Raw genomic sequence first — 21,244 nt, 5'->3', positions numbered from 1 at the left:
CAGTCTAAGATGGCCTCCCCCCTAGTTGGTTCCCCAACATATTGATCTAGAAAATCATCCCTTATGCACTCCAGGAAATCCTCCTCCACCGTATTGTTTCCAGTTTGGTTAGCCCAATCTATATGCATATTAAAGTCACCCATGACAACTGCTGCACCTTTATTGCATGCACCACTAATTTCCTGTTTGATGCCCTCCCCAACATCACTACTACTGTTTAGAGGTCTGTACACAACTCCCACTAACGTTTTTTGCCCTTTGGTATTCTGCAGCTCGACCCATATAGATTCCTGTTTTGTTTATATTTAGACTGTTTACTTTTCTTGTCGATACCTCCCACCATCTGAGTAGTTTCAGGCCTTTGCCATCTCCCTAATTACCCTTTTAATAGGCAAATTACTAATTATCCCGGAGAAAATAAGTGGAGCAGTCAATCGAGATATCAGAAAGATCATGCTTGACAAACCTTAATGCAGTTCTTTGAGGAGGTGACATATGTGCTGGATGGGGAAATGCAGTGGATGCAGTGTATATAGACCTTCAGAAAGCTGAGATAAGATGCCACACAGGAGGCTACTGGAGAAAACAAAGCTGTGTGGAATTAGCGGGAGGGAAGCAAACTGGTTAGAAGGGAAGAAACAATGGGAGTTAAGGGCACCAGCACCATCAGCTGTTTTACACTATCACACAAAGTCAGGATCTATCACATTATGTTCCTCCCTGAACCTGTTTCTTCCATTCCTTCAAACCTCGCAGTATTCCTTCTGTGGAATTGGTAAGAAATAGAATTTCTGTCACTGGAATCTTTGCATTTATCTTATCTTAATAATAACCAGTTCTCTAATTTAAGCATTGTGTTCAGGACAAATTAAAATCCTCCCTTCTCTCCTAAAATGTATATATTTTTTACATCCTGGCAAATTCAGTTTTAAACTTCCTCCTGACTATAATATGTAGATTCGAAGAATCTGATTCTCATTTTCAAAGCATTTGGATATGTTCCTTCAAGGGGAGTTGAGCTGGACAGGAACACTAATTATGTCACCTGGTCTTGATGTAAATTTGCCAGCTTTCCTCCCATCATTTAATGAAATTCAGGATGGCCGTAAAGGGATATTTCAATGTGTTCCTCATTTCCTCCCTGAATTTGCTCTGTGTGACAGCATAAATAAATGTGTTGGTGCAGGAGCTCAGTAACTGAAGCATTGTTCCCATGAGGTCTGCCACAAAAAAGGGAGTTGACCAAAAATCATACATTCCAGTAATTTGCCGAATCGCTAGAACTACAACATTTGTCGTCCATAACAGGATAAAACTGCCCGATATGGTAAAGAGCAAAATGATGGATCTTCTTCGATTCTTCATTTCTGGATCGTGCTGCTCCTCCCCGTTTCTCTGAGCCCTCAGTTTCCTGCGGACTGCACTGGCCAGCAGGATGTGCCTGACCGTGACAGTATTGAGCAGCAGGATGAGCACGAAGGGGAGCAGTGGTGTTAAAACGCGGTCCCCCCAGTCGTAGGCTTTCCACACGGGTGAAGAGAGGTATTCATATGTTAAATTGCACCCGTTAGGTACATACTTAAAATACCAGGGGATGTTGATTAACAAACTCAGCAGGCTCACCGTTGTGATAACAATGGCTGCACTTTTCTCGGTGCAATATTTTGTCTTCAGCTTCTGGCAGCAAATGGCCACCATACGGTCAAAGGTGAAGGCAATATTGAGCCAGACAGAGCTGTCTATGGCCACGTAACCAATGACTTCTGTGATTTTACAGCCGGGTGAGTAGATCAAGAATACAATGTGTAGATAAAAGGTATTCAAGTGGCCCAGTATAAAGTAAAAAATGATGACCAGTAGATCCGCCACAGCCATCGCCACCAGGTACAGAGTGACACCTTTGGTGAGACCACACTTCCCTCGCGATAGTATCACGATTGCGACTAGGTTTGCTGTAAATTGTTAAAAAGAAAGTAACACAACATTTTACAGTGAGAAGCAGCAGAGATGTGAAGAGCAAAATAGAATAAATGTTAAACGTTGCACTTTTACTGAGGGTGCTAGTTACAGCAGTGACTACCCTTCAAAGGCACTTCAGTGGCTGTAAAGCTCCAGGGAGTTCTGAAGGCCGCTATATAAATGCAATTTATTTCTTTTATATAATAAATTAGGTTATGTTAGCAAACATTTCAGAGGCATTGAAAGGATATCTTAGCACTTCGCTCCAATCATTGTAGAAAACTACATTCACTGATATAGTGTATATACATTAAAAATACAATGTATCCTCACAGTACACTGGAAATAAATCAAACAGACCCTAGAACACAACAATTACATGGTTAGTTAGGATCCAATGTGTGCAGTACTGATAAGTTGAATACATTGACTGAAGCACACTGACCCCAGTAAGACTGCATATCTGAAGTAGTGGAGAGGCTGCAGTTAAAATAAGGCAAAGCATAGAGGAATGTCAGTGACCAGCAAGAATTGAAATAATGACCATAAACATACGAACATGGAACAAATCCTACACCAACACGTTACATTCTCAGATCAGTCAAACCAGCAATGGTTATAATGACTCACATAGAATTCCAACGACTGCTAGGAAAGGATAGTAAATGGGAATAATATCAAAGAGCAGAATTAAAAAATCGAATAGATTCATGTTCTGCGATGAGCGATGTTGTCCTTTTGTGTCGATCAGTTTCCATTGACACTCTGAGCTTACTCAGTCAGTGAAGCCCTTTACTAATACAGGAGAGTGACACCCACTGAGACCACGAGGGTTACGTAATCATTGTTATTAGTTACAGGAATCGGAGTAAACAGATTGCCACCATGCATGAAACCGAACAGAATCATGTTACATACGCTTGATACTCAAGCACCCAAGCACTGGAACAGAAACATAGGATCAAGGAACTGGTAACAGAAAAAAGACCATTCAACTTATACCTGCTCTGGCTTTTGAAAGAGCGATCCACTTACACACATCCCCACTCCTTTCCCCATAACTTTTCCCCTTTGAAAACCCTTTAATGGATTCCCCTTCCTGTTGGGTGCTCCACACCCCAACAACCCTGAACACAAAACAATCTCCTGGACTCTGCAATGCTTCTTTGGTGATCAAATAAAAGTTATGTTCTCTATGCTCATGGGACTTTTCCCTTGTCTGCGCCTCTGTCAAATCTCCTCAAACTTTCCTAGTGTAAAAAGCTTCAACAATTATAATATAATGGTCTAGTATTTGAGGCCGGTGGCATTGCTCCAGACTCCGCCTCTGACCCGTGAAACAATTTCAAAGTACCTCCAGGTGCCCCGGCTGCGAAGAGTTGTGGTCTCGGGCCCCCAGGCGGACGGCAGTGTAAAGGCTCACGGATCCCAGGGACGCAGGTGGTTCGCAAGTGTCCCTGGGATCACATGGGCCCGTTCCTCCAATGGCACAGGAGAATTTCTTTGCAATCATTTATGAACGAATCCCTTAATGATATGCAATGGAATCCCAAACTTATTATATAATTTTCAGGATATTCATGATTATAAATGGACTGAATTGCAATTTTGTTCATAAGTTCATAATTGCACCAACCACAATCAACATTTCATTTATTTAAAGCTAATTTTAAACATCTTAATCTGGACCAATATGTGTATCACCCCATTTAACGTGTATGTGCATAATGTTTGATTTTTTTGGCTAGAAATTCCATTGTTCCTCATTTGGGGCAATAACGTTTGAAATGTGAGAATGTATCGCCAGACGATAATCCACACTTCATCCCGGGAGCCTCAGCCTTAGCGCTCCAAGAGGGAAGTGGAGCACTAAATCAAGTGTTGCCACTAGCCTTGGAGCACTAAAGTGTGTGAGAGGGCCGGTAGTGGCAGAGCGCTGAAGAATGTTCAGTGCAGTGCTGTCGACATCACAGGCTACTTCACTGGTTTAAAGGGAAAGGCCAATGATGGGTTCCGAGATCCTTCCACTTATTGCGGTGGGACTCTGGGACCTGTATGACTAGTATTACAGCCCCAAGCACTCTCAGAGAGTGGAGAGCTGAGGAATCGCGCAGCAATCAGTTTACTGTTTGGATCTGGGGCCGGTGCCCGTAAATAACACTCACTTTGATCAATTTGTCCTGGGAGCTGGAGAGTCTGTTCCCTTGCAGGATCCACCCTTCTCACCCTGAATACCAGTTGGACAGTGTCCAGCAGTGTGTGAGGGATGTTGGAATGAAAAATAAAGAGTCCCTAAAAACAGCAGGCTTGTCTTTAATCTTGAAATGACTCCTGTGAGCTTCTGAAGTCAGACCGGCAATATTCAACACAAGGGTGTATGAGAACCACGGTTTGTGCGGAAAGTAAAGGGTTAACCAGAACCACCAGCTGCTGCAATTTTCTGTAGCATCCTGGTGATCAGACAACCCTGAGCAACAAAATCTAGAAACTAAAGAACGAAAGACTGTCCAGCCTCCACCCTGACTGCCTGAGGTCCTCGAGCAGATTGGTGATTGTCCAGTGATACGAGCAAGTCCATCGATCTGGTAACCCCCAAAGTCCTGAAGTTCTGGACTACCTCAGTGTGGATCATCCACGGCTGAGGCACACATATCCCCTCCCTGGGAGTGATAGCCCTTGGAACCTAGATGTCCCATAGGAATTGGGAGAGATCCTGTCACCTGTCGGCACGGACACCTCCGAGCCAGCTGGTGCCAGGGGAGAATTCTTACTCTTAATTCTGGGAAGTCTCGATACATATTTGTACCGGAGTTCCACCTAACGGTGTGGATTGCGATGGCAGAGACTGGCCGGCTAGTGGCCTTAACCAGCCTGTTCCACTCTCCACCATCGGGTCAACAACCAGAGCGTCCGCACTTGAGACTTTCCTGTTTAGTCCCGAGGTGGACCCCTGGCCGGCATTGGTCATTAAAGTGCATTAGTCAGACATGTTCAGGTTCAGTCTCGAATGGCCAACACTATTGAAGCCTCTCCACCAGCGGCCTCGCCCAAACTGCTCTGTGATGGTGTGACCCTTATCACCAAACCACACCTTCACAACCCTCCGTAAAACCCTACATTTTACCACCCCTCTAAATGTCTCCTTCTTTGGCTCAGTGTTAATTATTGTCTGTAAAGCACCACGTGACATTTTTCTACATTAAGGCACTATATAAATGCAAGTTGATGTTGTAGTAGATAGATTTAATTAAATTGATGAGATCGAGAATCATAGAATCATAGAATTATAGAATGGTACAGCACAGGAAGTGATGGTTCGGACCATTGAGTCCACACTGGCCCTTTCAAAGGACAATCCAGGCGCAATGTCTGTAAGCTTGTAATGTTTGTAGCTCCACACTGTGGATGTGGATGTATTGTATACTGCAATTGCAGAGTTAATCATTAAACAGCACTAGGCAGATTTCCGGAGGCTTCCGAGAGAGCTGCCTGCCATGTTTGAAGCTATGTGTGCTTGTGCTCTGTAAATGTATCACACTTGGCGGCAAGATGGGATTTTTTGGATGATTTAAAGCTTAAATTTTGTTGGTGAAGGATTCAGCCAGTCGACAGAGAGACTTTGGAAGTTTCTGCCTTTGGACAAAGCTAAAGAATCCGAGGTAAAATACAGCACACGGTGTGAACAGCTAGAGATTAAAATGGTAGGTATAATCGGATATTTGGGGGAATATAGACACGACTGGGAACGTTTTAAAGCATATGTGGATCGGCTAGAAATGTATTTCACTGCAAATAACATAATCGAAGTTCCAGACAATGCAGTCCAGAACTGGGCTGTGTTGGAATGTAAGAAAGTGATTTTCTTATCGGTGGTGGGTCCGACATTGTACGAAACCCTTGTAAATCTGCTTGTGCCTGATGAACCAAAGGACACAATGCTTAAAGAGATTTTAACGAAGCTGGAGCAGCACTATAGCCCCAAGCTGTTAGAAATTGCTGAAAGCTATTGTTTCGGGATTCGGAATCAAAAGGCTGATGATAGTATCAGTGATTATATCATAGCATTAAAAAGCTATCGTTGCCCTGTAATTTTGGAAACTTTCAAAACCGAGCATTATGGGATCGTTTTGTTTGTGAGGTGAAAAATGATGCGATCAGAAGGTAGTTATTGACAACGGATGACTTGATTTTTGAGATTGCTTGTCAGACAGCGAGGTCAATGAGCATGGCTGAACAATATTCCCGAGAATTAAATAATAATTACGGTCGTCAGTCAACCGCAGTAAATCACCTGCAGGTTCAAAGTAAAAGACGGTGGGGGCCCAAAGTCTCAGAAACTGGAAATTCTACCAGAGTGTTGAAGTCGTGCTATAGGTGCTTGGGACAACACATTGCTCAAAGTTGTCCATACGTGAAGGCAGAGTGTTTCTTCTGCAGAAAGACTGGGCATCTTGCAAAGGCATGCCGACTGAAGGGTAAACCAGCTTTTAAAGCTGTGAGTCCAGCGTTCAAAGCTATGAGTAGAAATTCCAAGAGACGACATAGCATGGAAGAACAACAACAGGACGAGGAGATGTTAGAGTTACACGTCATCAGGAGCACAAGGTTAACGGACAACGATTTGGAAAGCATCAAAATCCACATAGATGTTGTGGGATTCAAGATACCAACGGAAATTGACACGGGTGCATCCGTGTGTGTAGTACCGGAGTCACTATACCGCGATAAATTGCGTGATTTCCAAGTGGAGAAATCCAAGATAGAGCTGCGAGGCTACAAGGGAGAGAAAATTCCTGTGGTAGATCGTATCACCGTACCGGTGAAATATAAAGATCAATTTCAGAACTTGCCTCTAACAGTAGTGAAAGGAGACAAGCCAGCCTTATGAGGAAGAAATTGGTTGAGCTCACTGAAGCTGGATTGGAGTAAGATTTTCTCTGTGGAAGCAAGATTTTCATCAACGGATGAGGTTATCAAGAAGTATCCGAATGTGTTCTGCGAAATGGGCAGTCCGATCCAAGGCTTCAAGGTGAGTGTCAGGGTACAGAAGGATGCTAGATTGGTTTATTACAAGTCATGTTCCATACCATATGCACTCAAGGAGAAAATTGAGCAAAAACTCAAAAGACTAGAGATGAGAACATTATTTGTAAGATAGATTGATGTAATTGGGCTACACCCATTGTTGTTGTACCTAAGTCCGATGGTAAGGTAAGATTGTGTGGTGATTATAAAGTAACCGTAAACCAGGTTCTAGAGGGTAATGTTCCAATGCATTGCAGAATATAGAAGATTTGTTCACAACACTGACAGGTGGTCAGATCTTCTCAAAACTGGATCTTACGAATGCCTACTTACAGCTTGAATTAGATGAGGAGTCCAAGTCATGTTTGACTATAAATACTCATCTAGGCCGATATCAATTTAATAGGCTACCGTTTGGCGTGCCTTCCAAGGGGCGATGAACCAAATTTTGCAAAGTATTGAAGGGGTAGTACGTTATTTGGATGACATACTAATTTCAACACCAAATAGGCAAATTCATACGAACATATTGAATGAAGTCCTCGAACGGCTAGAGAAACACAGAGTACAAGTGCCTGCTCATAAGTGTGAGTTATTTAAAAACTCAGTGGAGTACTTAGGGTACAGAGTAGATAAAGATGATTGCATCCAACCATGGAAAAATTGGTTGCAATTAGAAATGCACCCACTCCCAGGAATGTCACTGAACTTCATTCATTCTTGGGTCTTTTGAATTATTATGGGAAGTTCCTCCCTAATTTGGCGACAGTATTACATCCACTGAATGAACTTTTGAAAAAACAAGTCCATTGGAAGTGGTCAAAAGAATGCGATACAGTATTCAAGGAGTGTAAAAACAAATTGGTAGAGAGCACCACGTTAGTTCACTATGACATATCTAAGGAGATTAAGCTAGCATGTGATGCCTCTCCATATGGAGTTGGGGCAGTGATCTCTCATGTATCACGTAGTGGGGAGGAGAAACCAATTGCTTTTGCTTCACGCACTCTCAGTGCCAGTGAGAGTAATTATGCGCAAATTGAAAGGGAAGCTTCCCCATTAATTTTTGGGGTCAAGAAGTTTCACAAATACTTATATGGTTGTAAGTTTACCATCGTTACGGACCATAAGCCCCTAACAGCAATCCTCCATCCAAAGTGCCCAGTTCCAATATTACCTGCAGCCCGAATGCAGAGATGGGCTTTGATTTTGGCAGCATATACATATGATATTGAATACAGACAATCAGCTGATCACAGTAATGCTGATGCAATGTCTAGATTGCCTTCCCCATCACAAGTTACACCCGATAGAGAAGAAGTGTTTTATTTTTCATACATTGATGAACTGCCAGTCACACTTGAAGAGATTGGTAGAGCAACCAAACATGACCCAGTGATGTCAAAGGTTTATGAGTATATTGCAAATGGATGGCCAAACCAGGTAACAGACAAAGATACACATCCATTCTTCATTCGTAGGAATGAATTATCAGTCGATAAAGATTGTATTATGTGGGGTGCAAGATTGATTATACCAAATAAATTCAGGTCCAAATTATTAGGAGACCTCCATGACCAGCACCTGGGAATGTGCTTGACCAAGAGTTTTGCATGCAGTTAATTATGGTGGCCAGGTCTTGATAAAGATATAGAGTACATCGTGAGTCAGTGTACGACATGTCAATCGGTAAGCAAACAACCACCACCAGTACCATTACAGCCATGGAAATGGCCTCCCAGGGTGTGGCCAAGTCTACATATTGATTTTACTGAGTTAGAAGGACAACAATTGTTCATTGTGATTGATAGCCATTCGAACTGGGTTGAGGTGTTTCAAATGTGGAAAATAACAAGTAAAACATTTTATGAAAATTATTTTCTTCATTTGGCCTCCCTGAAGAAATTGTTTTGGATAATGGACCACAATTTCGTTCAGAAGAATTTGCACAATTCATGAGCAAAAATGGTGTGAAACATACCAAGGTTCCACCATACCATCCTGCTTCGAATGGTGCAGCAGAGCGTATTGTACAAATTGTAAAACGTGCCCTCATAAAACAAATGTTAGATCCAAATCCAAGGAAAGAACAATTGTCATTGGATCACAAATTGGCTAATTTTTTGATTGCATATCGAAATACTCCTCATACAACTACTGGTAGAACACCAGCAGAGTTGTTTCTCAAACAACAGCCACGAACCAGATTCTCGTTGTTAAAGTCAAATTTGGCACAGTCCGTAGAAGACACACAATTAAGACAGAAAGAGAATCATTATAGAGGTAGAGTAAAAGAGAGAGGTGTGAAATTAAACCAGAAGGTGAGAGTGAAGAACCATCACCATAAATGGTTAAAGTGGTTACTAGGAAGAGTGGTGAAGATATGTGGTGCTCGCACATATTTGGTAAAGATGTTTGATAATGGACAGGTTAGGTTTGTTCATATTGATCATAATTTACCTACAGACATGGAAGTAGTTGAAGGTGGGAATGATTCAATTATTTCTGGCTCATCAGATAGTTTTAATACATCAGTAGCAAATCCTAAATCCAATGTACTGGAAACAAATCCAGGAGAGAATCAGAATGAAAGTCTGAGTCCGAGTCAGGAAAACAAAGAGCCTGAAGTTAGAGTGAGTTCAAATGAAACTCTAGGAAATTCCATGGAGGAAAACGTTCCTCAGGATTTGCCTTGAATGAGTTTAGATTCGACACCAGGTTTGGAAGGTTCTGTTCGAGAGTGAAGGTATCCTCTTCGAAACAGAAACCAAGTGGTGAAGTTAAATTTGTAAATATGGAAAAAAATAAGTTTATATCCTGTGTTATGTATAAACATGAAAGTTATGTATGATGTTTGTTATAATAACTTCTTCATTAAGGAGGGAGAAGTGTAATGTCTGTACGCTTGTAATGTTTGTAGCTCCACACTGTGGATGTGGATGTATTGTGTATTGCAATTGCAGAGTTAATCATGAAACAGAACCAGGCAATTCTGGGGACTTCCGAGAGAGCTGCCTGCCATGTTATGAAGCTGTGTGTGCTGTGCTCTGTGAATATATCACACGAGGTAGTCCTACTTCCCCAGCTCTTTCACCATATTCCTGCAATTCGTTCTCCTTCAAGCATTTATTCAATTCCCTTCAGAAGGCTACTCCTCTACTCTATCAGGCAGTTCATTCCAAATCCTAACCACTGCTGTGTAAAAATGTTTTTCCTCACATTGCCTCTGGTTCTTTTGTCAATCACCTTAAATCTGTGCCCTCTGGTTATCGACCCTTCAGCCGTTGGAAACAGTTTCTCGTTATTTACTCGTTCGAAACCCTTCATAAATTTAAACAACTCTATCAAATCTCCTCCTAGCCTTCTCTGTTCCATGGAGAACATCCCCAGATTCTCTAGTCCAGCACATAACATAATCCCTCATTCCAGGAGCCATTCTAGTAAAACACTTCTATACCCGCTCCAAAGTCTTCATGTCCTTCCTAAAGTGTGGTGCCCAGAATTGGACACAATACTCCAGCTGGGGTCGAACTAGTGTTGTATACAGGTATAACATAACCTCCTGACTTTTGTACTCTGTGCCTCTGTTTATAAAGCCCAGGATCCCATATGCTTCACTAACTGCGTTGTTAACCTGCCCTGTCACCTGCAAAGATGTGTACAAACACCTCCAGGTCTCTCTCTTCTTGTACACCTTTAAAATTGTACCAGTTAGATAGTTCTGTCTCTCCTCATTCTTCACACCAAAATGTATCACCTCACACTTTGCTGCTTTGAATTTCATCTGCCACATGTCCACCCATTCCACCACCCTCTCCGTGTCCTCTTGACGTCTAGTACTATCTTTCTCACTGTTTATTACATTTACAAGTTTTGTGTCATCTGCAAAATTCAACATTCTGCCATGTATCCCTGTTGGAACTTGCTTTGTGTCAGGTGTTCCATCAAAGTTCATCATATTATCTCTGGGCAATTATCCGATTAGGATATGCTAATATTGGAGATCAGTCGGGACAATGGGAGTAGCAAAAAGCAGACAGGTTGGCTACATCCCATTGGACGTGCTTGTATCGGGATTGGCCAGAACAATGGAAGCACCCAAGCATGTTACATTGACGGTCTGGGATTGTCCAAGTCTCCACTTTCTTTGTAATGTCAAGGCAGGATTGAGGTTAAAGTGATCAGCAGTTAAACCATCGAGATGGCCATTATGTCAAGGTCTGGAGGTTTGGTGAGAAGGAACCTCACTTCAATATACATTCTGGGCATCATGTAATGTGACTCACATTAAAGGGGAGGATACTTTAAGAATGCCTGGAATGTTCTGGAACATGTGACAGAAGACAAAAGAGGGAAACAAAAGAACGGGTAGCAGCCTTCTTGTGGTTAGAGCTCATGGGAGGGTCTGAAGTCCAGCACCTACGGAGGCCAAGCTGGATCACCTTGGGTCTGCAGGAAACCAGCTTGTACGCATCTATTGTATAACCGTAATAGTTATTGTACTATTGGTGTCTGAGTTATAAACTTGCATTTGGACAATACGCTGGAGCCTGAATCACAAGGAATTATTTAATTGGTTTAAGAGATTTCCTTATATATTGGTGTCCCTGGGTGGGCTCAAGGGTTGAAAATAGTGAGTTGGATTGCTGGACACGGTTCCGATGGGAGAGACGACGGTTTTGTGACTCAATGAAATCAGTTTGTGGACCATTCCTCGGGATATTTGAAGGGGTGCGATTGGCGACTAAGTGAAATCAGTTAGTGGACCACCCTTCGGGTTATAAAAAAGGAGACGTTTGCGACTAAGTGAAATAAACTCGTGGACGGTCTCTCGGTCACAAGTTGTGTTCAGGAGGAAGGCACCATGGTGGAATAGTTAGTCAGGAATATTCAGAAATATATGGACAGGAAGTGAGGAGATGCAGATCATTAGTATCTGAGGTAGACAGTCTGGGACAGGGGTCGGAATTACGCTAAACGTCACGGAAGGAAAATAAAATTTAACAAGATGATTGGAAAGCCATGATTATTCTGTGGCAAATGTAGAAATTAACCCACTGGAAATAAGAATGAGGACAAAAGGGAGTGGCGGACATGAATCAGAGCAGGTTGAGCGAGGTTGAGAAGCAGTTAGAGGACAAAACCAGCATTGCGAGTGTCTGTCCGGATCACTAACTTATTGAGGGATGGAGATTGGTGAAAAGGTCAGAGAATTGATGCAATGTGAGGCAGAGCTGGGGGGAAAGGAAGGGCAGGTAGATCAATACCAAAGGGTCACCGATGAACTGAGTGCCACCCGAAGGGGTGTTCTTAAGCAACAAGAGGTGGGCCAGAAAATTGCTGGAAAGAGAGACAAACATGATGTGTGTCAAAAACAGATTGATGAATTTAAGGATCAGTTGGAGCAACAACTGGGTCTTATGTTCACTGTATCAGGGCGACGGGTTGGGGAACAGGGAGGGTAAGTGGGAGAAATAGACTGCAACGATCTCGCACGGGCTGCGTGGGAATATGAAAGCAGCAGGGAAGAACATGGCGACAGAGATAAAGACTGTGGAGGCTGAATTCAAAGGGAAAAGGGGAGATGATGCCCCGTAAGGAAACAAAGAAAGATGCAAGAGGGGAGGAAGCAGCAATCTGTGATCATTTCCTTATATCGCTCTCTGTCCATATTCCCCTTACCGCTACAAACATAATTTCTTTCTGTTTCTTTCTGTGTCCGCCCTGCAAAAAATGTTCCTTCAAGTCCCTCATCACTGCACTTTACATTTTGCAACTATCTAGCCATTGGTCTGCAATTCTGCAGCAACTGATTTGCTAAATCACACCCTCTCCACCACCTATGATGCCCTTGTCCCCACTAAAACCATTACACTCTCTCACCCTAATCAATCCCCATGTATAGCCCTCATCTCTGCTCCCTTTATTCCAAGGGACACAGACTTCAAAGTATTTGGCTAACAGCTGCTCTAACCATCGACTGAAACGGCTCGTACAAGGTCACAAGTGACATCCAAATTGACTGCGACAATTGTAAACTATCCCTCCTTGTCCATGTCTGCAGCCTTTGACACAGCTGACCACAACATTCTGCTCCAACATCTCTCAACCGTGGTCCTGCTGGATGAGACGGCACTCACTTGGTTTCATTCCTATCTTTCCAGCATTAGCCATAGAATCACTGCAATGGCTTCTCTTCCCACTCCCACACCGTCACCTCTGGTGTTCCCCAAGGATCTATTCTTGGCCCTCTCCTATTTCTCATTTACAAGCTGTCCCTCAGTGACATCATCTGGTGACACGCTGATGATACTCAGCTCTACCTCTCCTCCACCTCTCTCGAACCCTCCACTGTCTCTACATTGTCAGACTGCTGCTCCAACATCCAGCACTGGCTGAGCACAAATTTCCTGCAATTAAATATCGGGAAGTCAAAGCCATTGTCTTCTGTTCATGCCACGAACTCTGCTCCCTTGCCATCGATTCCATTCCTCTACTTGGTAACTGTCTAAGGCTAATCACGTCTGTTCACAACCTTGGTGTCATATCTGATCATGAGTTGAGCTTCCTTCCTCATATCCATTCCATCACTAAGACCGCCCATTTCCACCTCCGTAACATCACCCATCTCCGCCCTTACCTCAGCTTATCTGCTGCAGAAAACCTCATCCATGTCTTTGTTACCTCTAGACTACTAACTATTCCAACACACTCCTGGTCAGCCTCCCTACCTCTACCCTGCATTAACTTGAGGTCATCCAAAACTCCTTGGCCTGTGTCCCAACTCGCACCAAGGCCCTCTCACCCAGCTCCCCGGTGCTCGCTGACCTATTTTGGCTTCCACTTAAGCAACGCTTCAATTTTCAGATTCTCAAACTTGTTTTCAAATGCCTCCATGGCCTCACCCCTCCCTATCTCTGTAATCTCCTCCAGCCCTACAACGCCTCAAGATATCTGTGCTGCACAAATTCTGACCTCTTGAACATCCCCGATCCCATGACCATTGGTGGCCATGTCTTCAGCTTCCAAGGTCCTAAGCCCTGTAATTCCCTCCATAAAACTTCCCGCCTCTCTCCTTCTCATCCTTCCTTTAAGACGCTCCTTAAAACCTACCTCTTTGATGAAGCATTTAGTTATCTGCTCTAACATTTCCTTATATGGCTCAATGTCAAATTCCTTTTTGATAATATTCCTATAATGCACCTTGGGACATTTTATTACACTATCGATGTGATATAACTGTAAGTTGTTGTTGTTGAAAAACAGCCAGTCCCCACAACTCTCTGCTTTCTGTCTCTTCGACAATTCTGTATCCATGCTGCTAATGCCCCTTTTATACCATGGGCTTCAATTTTACTAACATGCCCAATATGTGGTACTTTATCAAACGCCTTTTGAAAGTTCATGTACACAACATCGACTGCACTGCGCTCATCCACCCTCTCTGTTAACTCATCAAAATTCAATCAAGTTAGCCAAACACAATTTGCCCTTCACAAATCCGTGCTGGCTCTCCGTTATTGTCCATACTTGTCTAAGTGGCTAATTTTAGCCCCCAAGATTATTGTTTCTAAAAGCTTCCCCATCACCGACATGAAACTGACTGCCCTGTAATTGTCATGTTTATCCTGGTCCTGCCTCTCCCAGAACAGGTCCCAATGTCCCAGGAACATAAAGCCCTCCCTCCTGCAACATCTCTCCAGCCACACATTCACCTGCTCTATCCTCCTATTTCTATACTCACTCACTCGTGGCACCAGAAGTAATCCTAGCTGCCTAAAATCTGCCTGCAGGCCCGCATCCCTCTTTCTACCTATGTCATGGGTGCCGATATGGACCACCACCTCTGGCTGTTCACCCTCCCCCCTCAAAATGTCCTGCAGCCACCCAGTGACATCATGGACCCTGGTACATACCAAACTGGAATCACGTCTGATGTCGCAGAAATGCCTGCCTGTTCCCCTAACTATCGAATCCCCTATCGATACTGCTTTTGCGATATTCCTCCTCCACACTTATACAGCTGAGACACCCCTGGTGCCTTGTACTTGGCTCTGGCTGTGCACCCCTGTGGAACCATCGCCCTCACAAGTATTCAGTACAGAATACAGGTTGGAGAGTGAGATGCAGTCAGGGGACACCGGGACTACCTGCCTGGTCCTCCTTGTCTGTCTGGTGGTCACCCATTCCCTCTCTGCCTGCACACACTTACTCTGCGGTATGACCACCTCCTGAAACATACTGCCCATGTAGCTCTCAGCCTCACGGGTCAACCAGTGACGCCAGCTGCTTCTCGAGCTCCGAAACCCAGAGCTCGAGCTCCTCCAGCTGACGACACTTCCTGCACATCTGATTATCCAGGGCATGGGAAGTGTCCCGGAGTTCCCACATGGTACAGGATGCGCATTCTGCGGGACTGAGGTGCCCTGCCATGCCTTGATTTAATAGACTCTCAACTAACTTAACAGAAATAAATTCAAGATCACCAGCTCCTCACTAATTTATTTTTCTGTTCTGCTCCTTCCCTTGTGCTGACATCACGTACCTCACTCCCTGATTCGCTCCCTCCCTCTGGGCTCCGTGTTCTCGGGCCTACCTTTATCTCCAGCCTCTACTTTCACTCTCTCCTTCCCTCCTCCGAATTCCCACTCTCTCCAAATTCCCAACCTTAGCCCTCTGTTTCGAAGCACTCCCTTTAGGATCACTCCGTGCAGACCACAAATGCCAGAAGCTGCAGAGGCCACAATTTGGGCGGCCGAATAATTTTACAGAAGCCCCATGAACTGATCAAGTTTCACACAAGTGAAAAAAACAAAGAGAATCGAAGAGCAGAGAAGGGGGCGGTGAGGGTGGGGAGAGTGAAACCACACACACGGGGTGGAACTAAGGAGAAATCAGACGTGCAAAGAAAGCATGGACACATGGAAAATTTTGCCAACTGATTGATGCACATAATCATATCATGTCCCTGGTTAAATCATGGCCTCTCTCTCTCTCGCACCCATTCTCAGTGCTGCTCGTCAGGCAATGACTTAGGGCTAAAAACTGGATAAGGCCTGAAAACAGACCAGGGATTGGGATGTGCGATTCACCCCCCACATGTGCTGAATGTAATGCAGGCAGCACGCTAACTTCATGCTGCCTGCTGGTTATGGTAGTGGCATGCAGCCCAGCGCTAAACACACTGCTGATTGGCTGCACACTCAGCAGGGGCCCGAGTTCATGAGAGGCTAATACCAATTAAAGCTGGTCTTCAGCTGTTCCAACCTGCACCTCTTAAAGGGGAGGTGTTTTCTGGCTGCAGCAGCTGATAGAAGTCAGTTATAATGGAATGTGTGACCTGCAGGAAGGGTGAAGGTGCTGCAACATGGGAGAGAGAGAGAGAGGGCACTCAGATTTTCCAATACAGCACTCGAGGCCCTGGTGCAGGAGGTGGACAGGAGGTGAGGTGTCCTCTATCCACAGGGGCCAACAGGCTCTCCAGACACATGCTGAGCAGATAGCCATCACTGTCAATGTAAGCAGTGCAGACCAGAGGATCTGGTTGCAGTGCAGGAAGAAGTTAAATAACCACACACGAGTGATCAAGGTCAGGGAATTCATCTTCAAATGCCATTTCCCACAAACTGCACCTCTAGCCTCAAACAGTTCTCAATTCACCACATCCCCATTACTCACCTACCAACAATCGCTATCGATCACGTCTCATACCTCACATCCATATGCTCCATCTCACCCTGACACATTTACCACTGCTGCATTTACCTCACACCCACATCTCACAGCCTGCACTCACTGCCAGCTATTCAACCATGACAGCCACATCAGTCAAACACATTGCACCACCCTCACTGACACACCTCCCTCTCTCTCACAGGACAAGGTGGCTACAATCATTGGTAGCAGCAGCTAACGGGAGGGTTACAGGGGCACCTGACCCTGCTCACCATAAATGGAGTGGCTGTGACTGAGGCCGTGGGCAGCGGTGGGGCTGAAAACATTGAAGCTAATGGTATGCTGATACCGAATCCTCCTTCTTACATCCCACTTGCCCCTCATCCCACAATCTCTTCAGACTTACAAGCTGTGGATGGTGTAAGCAGCACCTCCTGCTTTCCCCACTGCCCCCATCACCACAACCCAACCCCTGTGCCTTTCTCATTTCAGAGACCCAATAATTCCAACCGGGCCAGCCAGTGGTGCAAGAGGAAGAGGAAGAGGAGAGTGATGATGAAGAAGAAACACTGTCACTCGATCTGTCACTCACAACCACCAGCTGAGATACTGGCACTGCGCGAACTTTAGAGGGTCACTTCGAGGCGGGATCAGCACGTGATGAGTCAACTGGCAGGAGTGGCCTGTAGCCAGGGCCGGGGGAAAGGGTAGCACAGGTGACCGCTCCCTGGAGGGTGACGTCATACACAAGTTCAGCTGCACAGGACTCAGACTTCGATGAAGCGACACACAGAAAAAGCTGATGGGTATGCACAACAAAATGCTTGGTGCATTGGCAGGCCTGCCAGAAAACTAGGTCAAAAAGATGGTTAGAAGGCATATAGAATACATGTCTTTATTAGCCGAGGCATAGAATACAAGAGCAGGGGGGTTATGTTTGAACTGTACAAAACACAAGTTAGGCAACAGCTAGAGTACTGCGGCAGTTCTGGTCACCACATTACAGGAAAGATCTGATTGCATTAGAGAGGGTGCAGAGGAGATTTACGGGGATGTTGCCTGGACTGGAGAATTTTAGCTATGAGGAAAGATTGGATAAGCTGGGGTTGTTTTCTTTAGAACAGAAGAGGCTGAGTGGAACCCTTTTTGATGTGTATGAAATTACGAGGGGCCCAGATATAGTGGATAGGAGGGACCTTTTTCAAATAGCAGTGGGGTCCAGAACAAGGGGGCATTGATTTAAATTATTTGGTTGAAAGTTTAGAGGGGATTTGAGGAGAAATTTCTTCAACCAGAGGGTTGTACGGGTCTGGAACTGACAGTCTGAAAGGATGGTAGAGGCAGAAACCCTCACCACATTTAAAAAGTACTTGGATATGTAATTGAAGTCCCGTAACCTACAGGGCTCGAGACCATCCCCATACATCACTGATCACCCACAGTTACTGTCCATCTCATACATCACTGATCACCTACAGTTACTGTCCATCCCATACATCACTGATCACCCACAGTTACTGTCCATCCCATACATCACTGATCACCCACAGTTACTGTCCATCCCATACATCACTGATCACCCACAGTTACTGTCCATCCCCATACATCACTGATCACCCACAGTTACTGTCCATCCCATACATCACTGATCACCCACAGTTACTGTCCATCCCATACATCACTGATCACCCACAGTTACTGTCCATCCCATACATCACTGATCACCCACAGTTACTGTCCATCCCCATACATCACTGATCACCCACAGTTACTGTCCATCCCATACATCACTGATCACCCACAGTTACTGTCCATCCCATACATCACTGATCACCCACAATTACTGTCCATCCCATACATCACTGATCACCCACAGTTACTGTCCATCCCATACATCACTGATCACCCACAGTTACTGTCCATCCCATACATCACTGATCACCCACAGTTACTGTCCATCCCATATATCACTGATCACCCACAGTTACTGTCCATCCCATACATCACTGATCACCCACAGTTACTGTCCATCCCATACATCACTGATCACCCACAGTTACTGTCCATCTCATACATCACTGATCACCCACAGTTACTGTCCATCCCATACATCACTGATCACCCACAGTTACTGTCCATCCCAGACATCACTGATCACCCACAGTTACTGTCCATCCCATACATCACTGATCACCCACAGTTACTGTCCATCCCCGTACATCACTGATCACCCACAGTTACTGTCCATCCCATACATCACTGATCACCCACAGTTACTGTCCATCCCATACATCACTGATCACCCACAGTTACTGTCCATCCCATACATCACTGATCACTCACAGTTACTGTCCATCCCCACACATCACTGAGCTCCCGAGGGAGCTGTTTCGCTGAACAACTCTATCTTTGACCATGTGCTGCCATCCTTTTCCCTCTATCCCCCACTCTCCTCTCTCCCACTGTTTAAGTTCCCGGGCTCTAATAGTGTGTGCAATTTAGTCCTGACTACATGTTCAAGCTGCAAGTTTACAGTTACCTGGGCACACTGCCAGTTCCCTGCCCATATCTGTTATGTTTTCATCAGTGCACAGTGAATCTTTGCTCAAATTTGGCTTTCAAATTCCCGGCCATCTCTGCCATCAAGACCTTGCTACTCCACTGGACTACACTAACTCAGATGCTGTGACTCTGATCGTCGATTCAGTTGTTTAATTGTAAGGTAACTTTGTCTATCCCACAGCCCATCCCCCACCGCTGCTGTTACCTGCTGAGCTCATGGCTGTGCTGCTGCTGGTTCTCCCGTTTTATTTTGCCACAGTGTGGTTCTTGTTTCACACTCCTGGGCCAAAGTCCATGTTTCCACTGCTTCTGGATCTTCGTGATCTCCAACTTCATCACCGTTTCTCTGCACTTTGATCGATTCTGTACACCTCCTGGTTCTTCATGGCCATGGAAATACCTCCAGTCCTGCGTCCTCCGATACTCTACCCTTCAAACAGTTTCTGGACTCACTGCCCACCACACCTGATCCAAACCTGGACATCAGCTCGTCGATGCACCATGCTGACTCCACCCTAACTTCCTCAACTTTATCCCACCACGGGACCTCTGACCTTAACTCTGGACTCTATCCTGTTGTCTCGTCACTATTCCCCGTTTATTACCAGGATATATCTTCCTTCCTCTCGCTATGTAACCACACCTGTGTAGCTTGATGTCCCTGTGTGCACTCCGGGCCCGAGCCCATCACTTCCAATCCCCTTTTTTCTTTTCTCATTACCCCTCCCAAGCTGCTCTGCCACCAAATCCCTACCCCAACCCTTTACTACTCTTCGACCGGCCTACTCTCCTCCCGTGGCCCATCTCCATCTCCACTCACATTCCCCTTCACCCTCCCAACACCACTCCATTCTGTGTCCACCCCTGGAAAAATTCCTCCCCCAACTCACTTACAACAGCACTTTGCAATTGCAACTTTCCAGCCTTGGGCCCTCCATTCACCACAGCAGTTCTGCAGCTATCAATCTGCTCAATCACACCCTCACACATCCTTTGATGCCCTAATCCCCATTAAAACCATTACTCTCTCTCACGCTGGCCGTTCCCCCTGGTACAATCCTCATCTCCGTTCCCTTAAGTCCAAGGGACACAGACTTGAATGTTTATAGCAGACAACTAGGTTAGCGATTCACCGTCAGATCTGGCTGGACCACATAAAGCACTATCGGGTCCTGCTCCCTGCTGCCAAAACTGTTCATTATTCCAGGATCATCCTGGAATGCAAAGATAAACCCAGCTTCTCTTGTCCACCACAAATCATCTTCTAAAATCCTTCTCCCCAGCCACCTCCACCTTCACCACCAACACAATATGTGAGGAGCTCATGGACTTCTTTATCGCTGAGATTGAGACCATCCGATCAGCTGCTTCTGCCGCTTCCCTTCTTTCCCCTCGCCCACTGGGCCAAACTTCCCCTCAGGCTCCCCCCCAACCCCCGACCTAACCCTGAACTCACAACTTTCTCTAGTTCCTCTCCAACTCCCTTGATGACCTCTCTGAGCTCATCTTGTCCATGAGATCCATCTCCTGCTCCCTCGATCCTATTCCCACCAAACTGATGACGACCCAACTTCCTTTTCTGACTCCCATGTTAGCTGATATTGTTAATGGCTCTCCATCCTCAGGTACTGTTCCCCTCTCCCTCAAATCTGCCGTCATCACCCCTCTCCTCACAAAACCTGTCATGTATGTAACCACAAAGTAACACCACTGTATTACTGTATGCACTCAACCTAGATGCACACCTTGACCACAAGGGGTGAACTTGTGGGAGACACTCCTTACCTGATCACCCAGGTATAAAAAGGGAGGTCCCACCGCAGGGTCATGGTCTTTGGAGTCCTGTGAATAAAGATTTAAGGTCACAGAGTGACCGTGTCCCCAGAATGTGCCTCATGTGGTTTCACACTGTAGAGTAAGGACTTTACATTGGCGACGAGAAATGAAAATTCACGACCCACAAGAATGGCCACCGGTAGCACAGAGGAATGGTACTGTGTTGGGGAAGACTGGGACGATTTTG

The 21,244-nt window shown here is 45.1% G+C and overlaps 1 protein-coding gene across 1 annotated transcript in view; it reads right to left on the bottom strand.

The window, feature by feature from the left end:
* Nucleotides 1-1,080: 1,080 nt before the first annotated feature.
* The window catches only part of LOC139273958 (probable G-protein coupled receptor 139), a 35,771-nt gene continuing 15,607 nt past the window's right edge, over nt 1,081-21,244 (bottom strand). Inside the window, exon 2 of the mRNA XM_070891031.1 lies at nt 1,081-1,952. Within this exon, the coding sequence (XP_070747132.1) occupies nt 1,081-1,952 (872 nt within the window). The remainder of the gene's footprint in view (nt 1,953-21,244) is intronic.

The sequence above is a fragment of the Pristiophorus japonicus genome, chromosome 9, assembly GCF_044704955.1.
Source record: "Pristiophorus japonicus isolate sPriJap1 chromosome 9, sPriJap1.hap1, whole genome shotgun sequence".
In the NCBI taxonomy this organism is placed as follows: domain Eukaryota; kingdom Metazoa; phylum Chordata; class Chondrichthyes; family Pristiophoridae; genus Pristiophorus; species Pristiophorus japonicus.
Note: the sequence above shows the minus strand (reverse complement) of the source record. Positions and strands in the feature narration are given on the sequence as shown.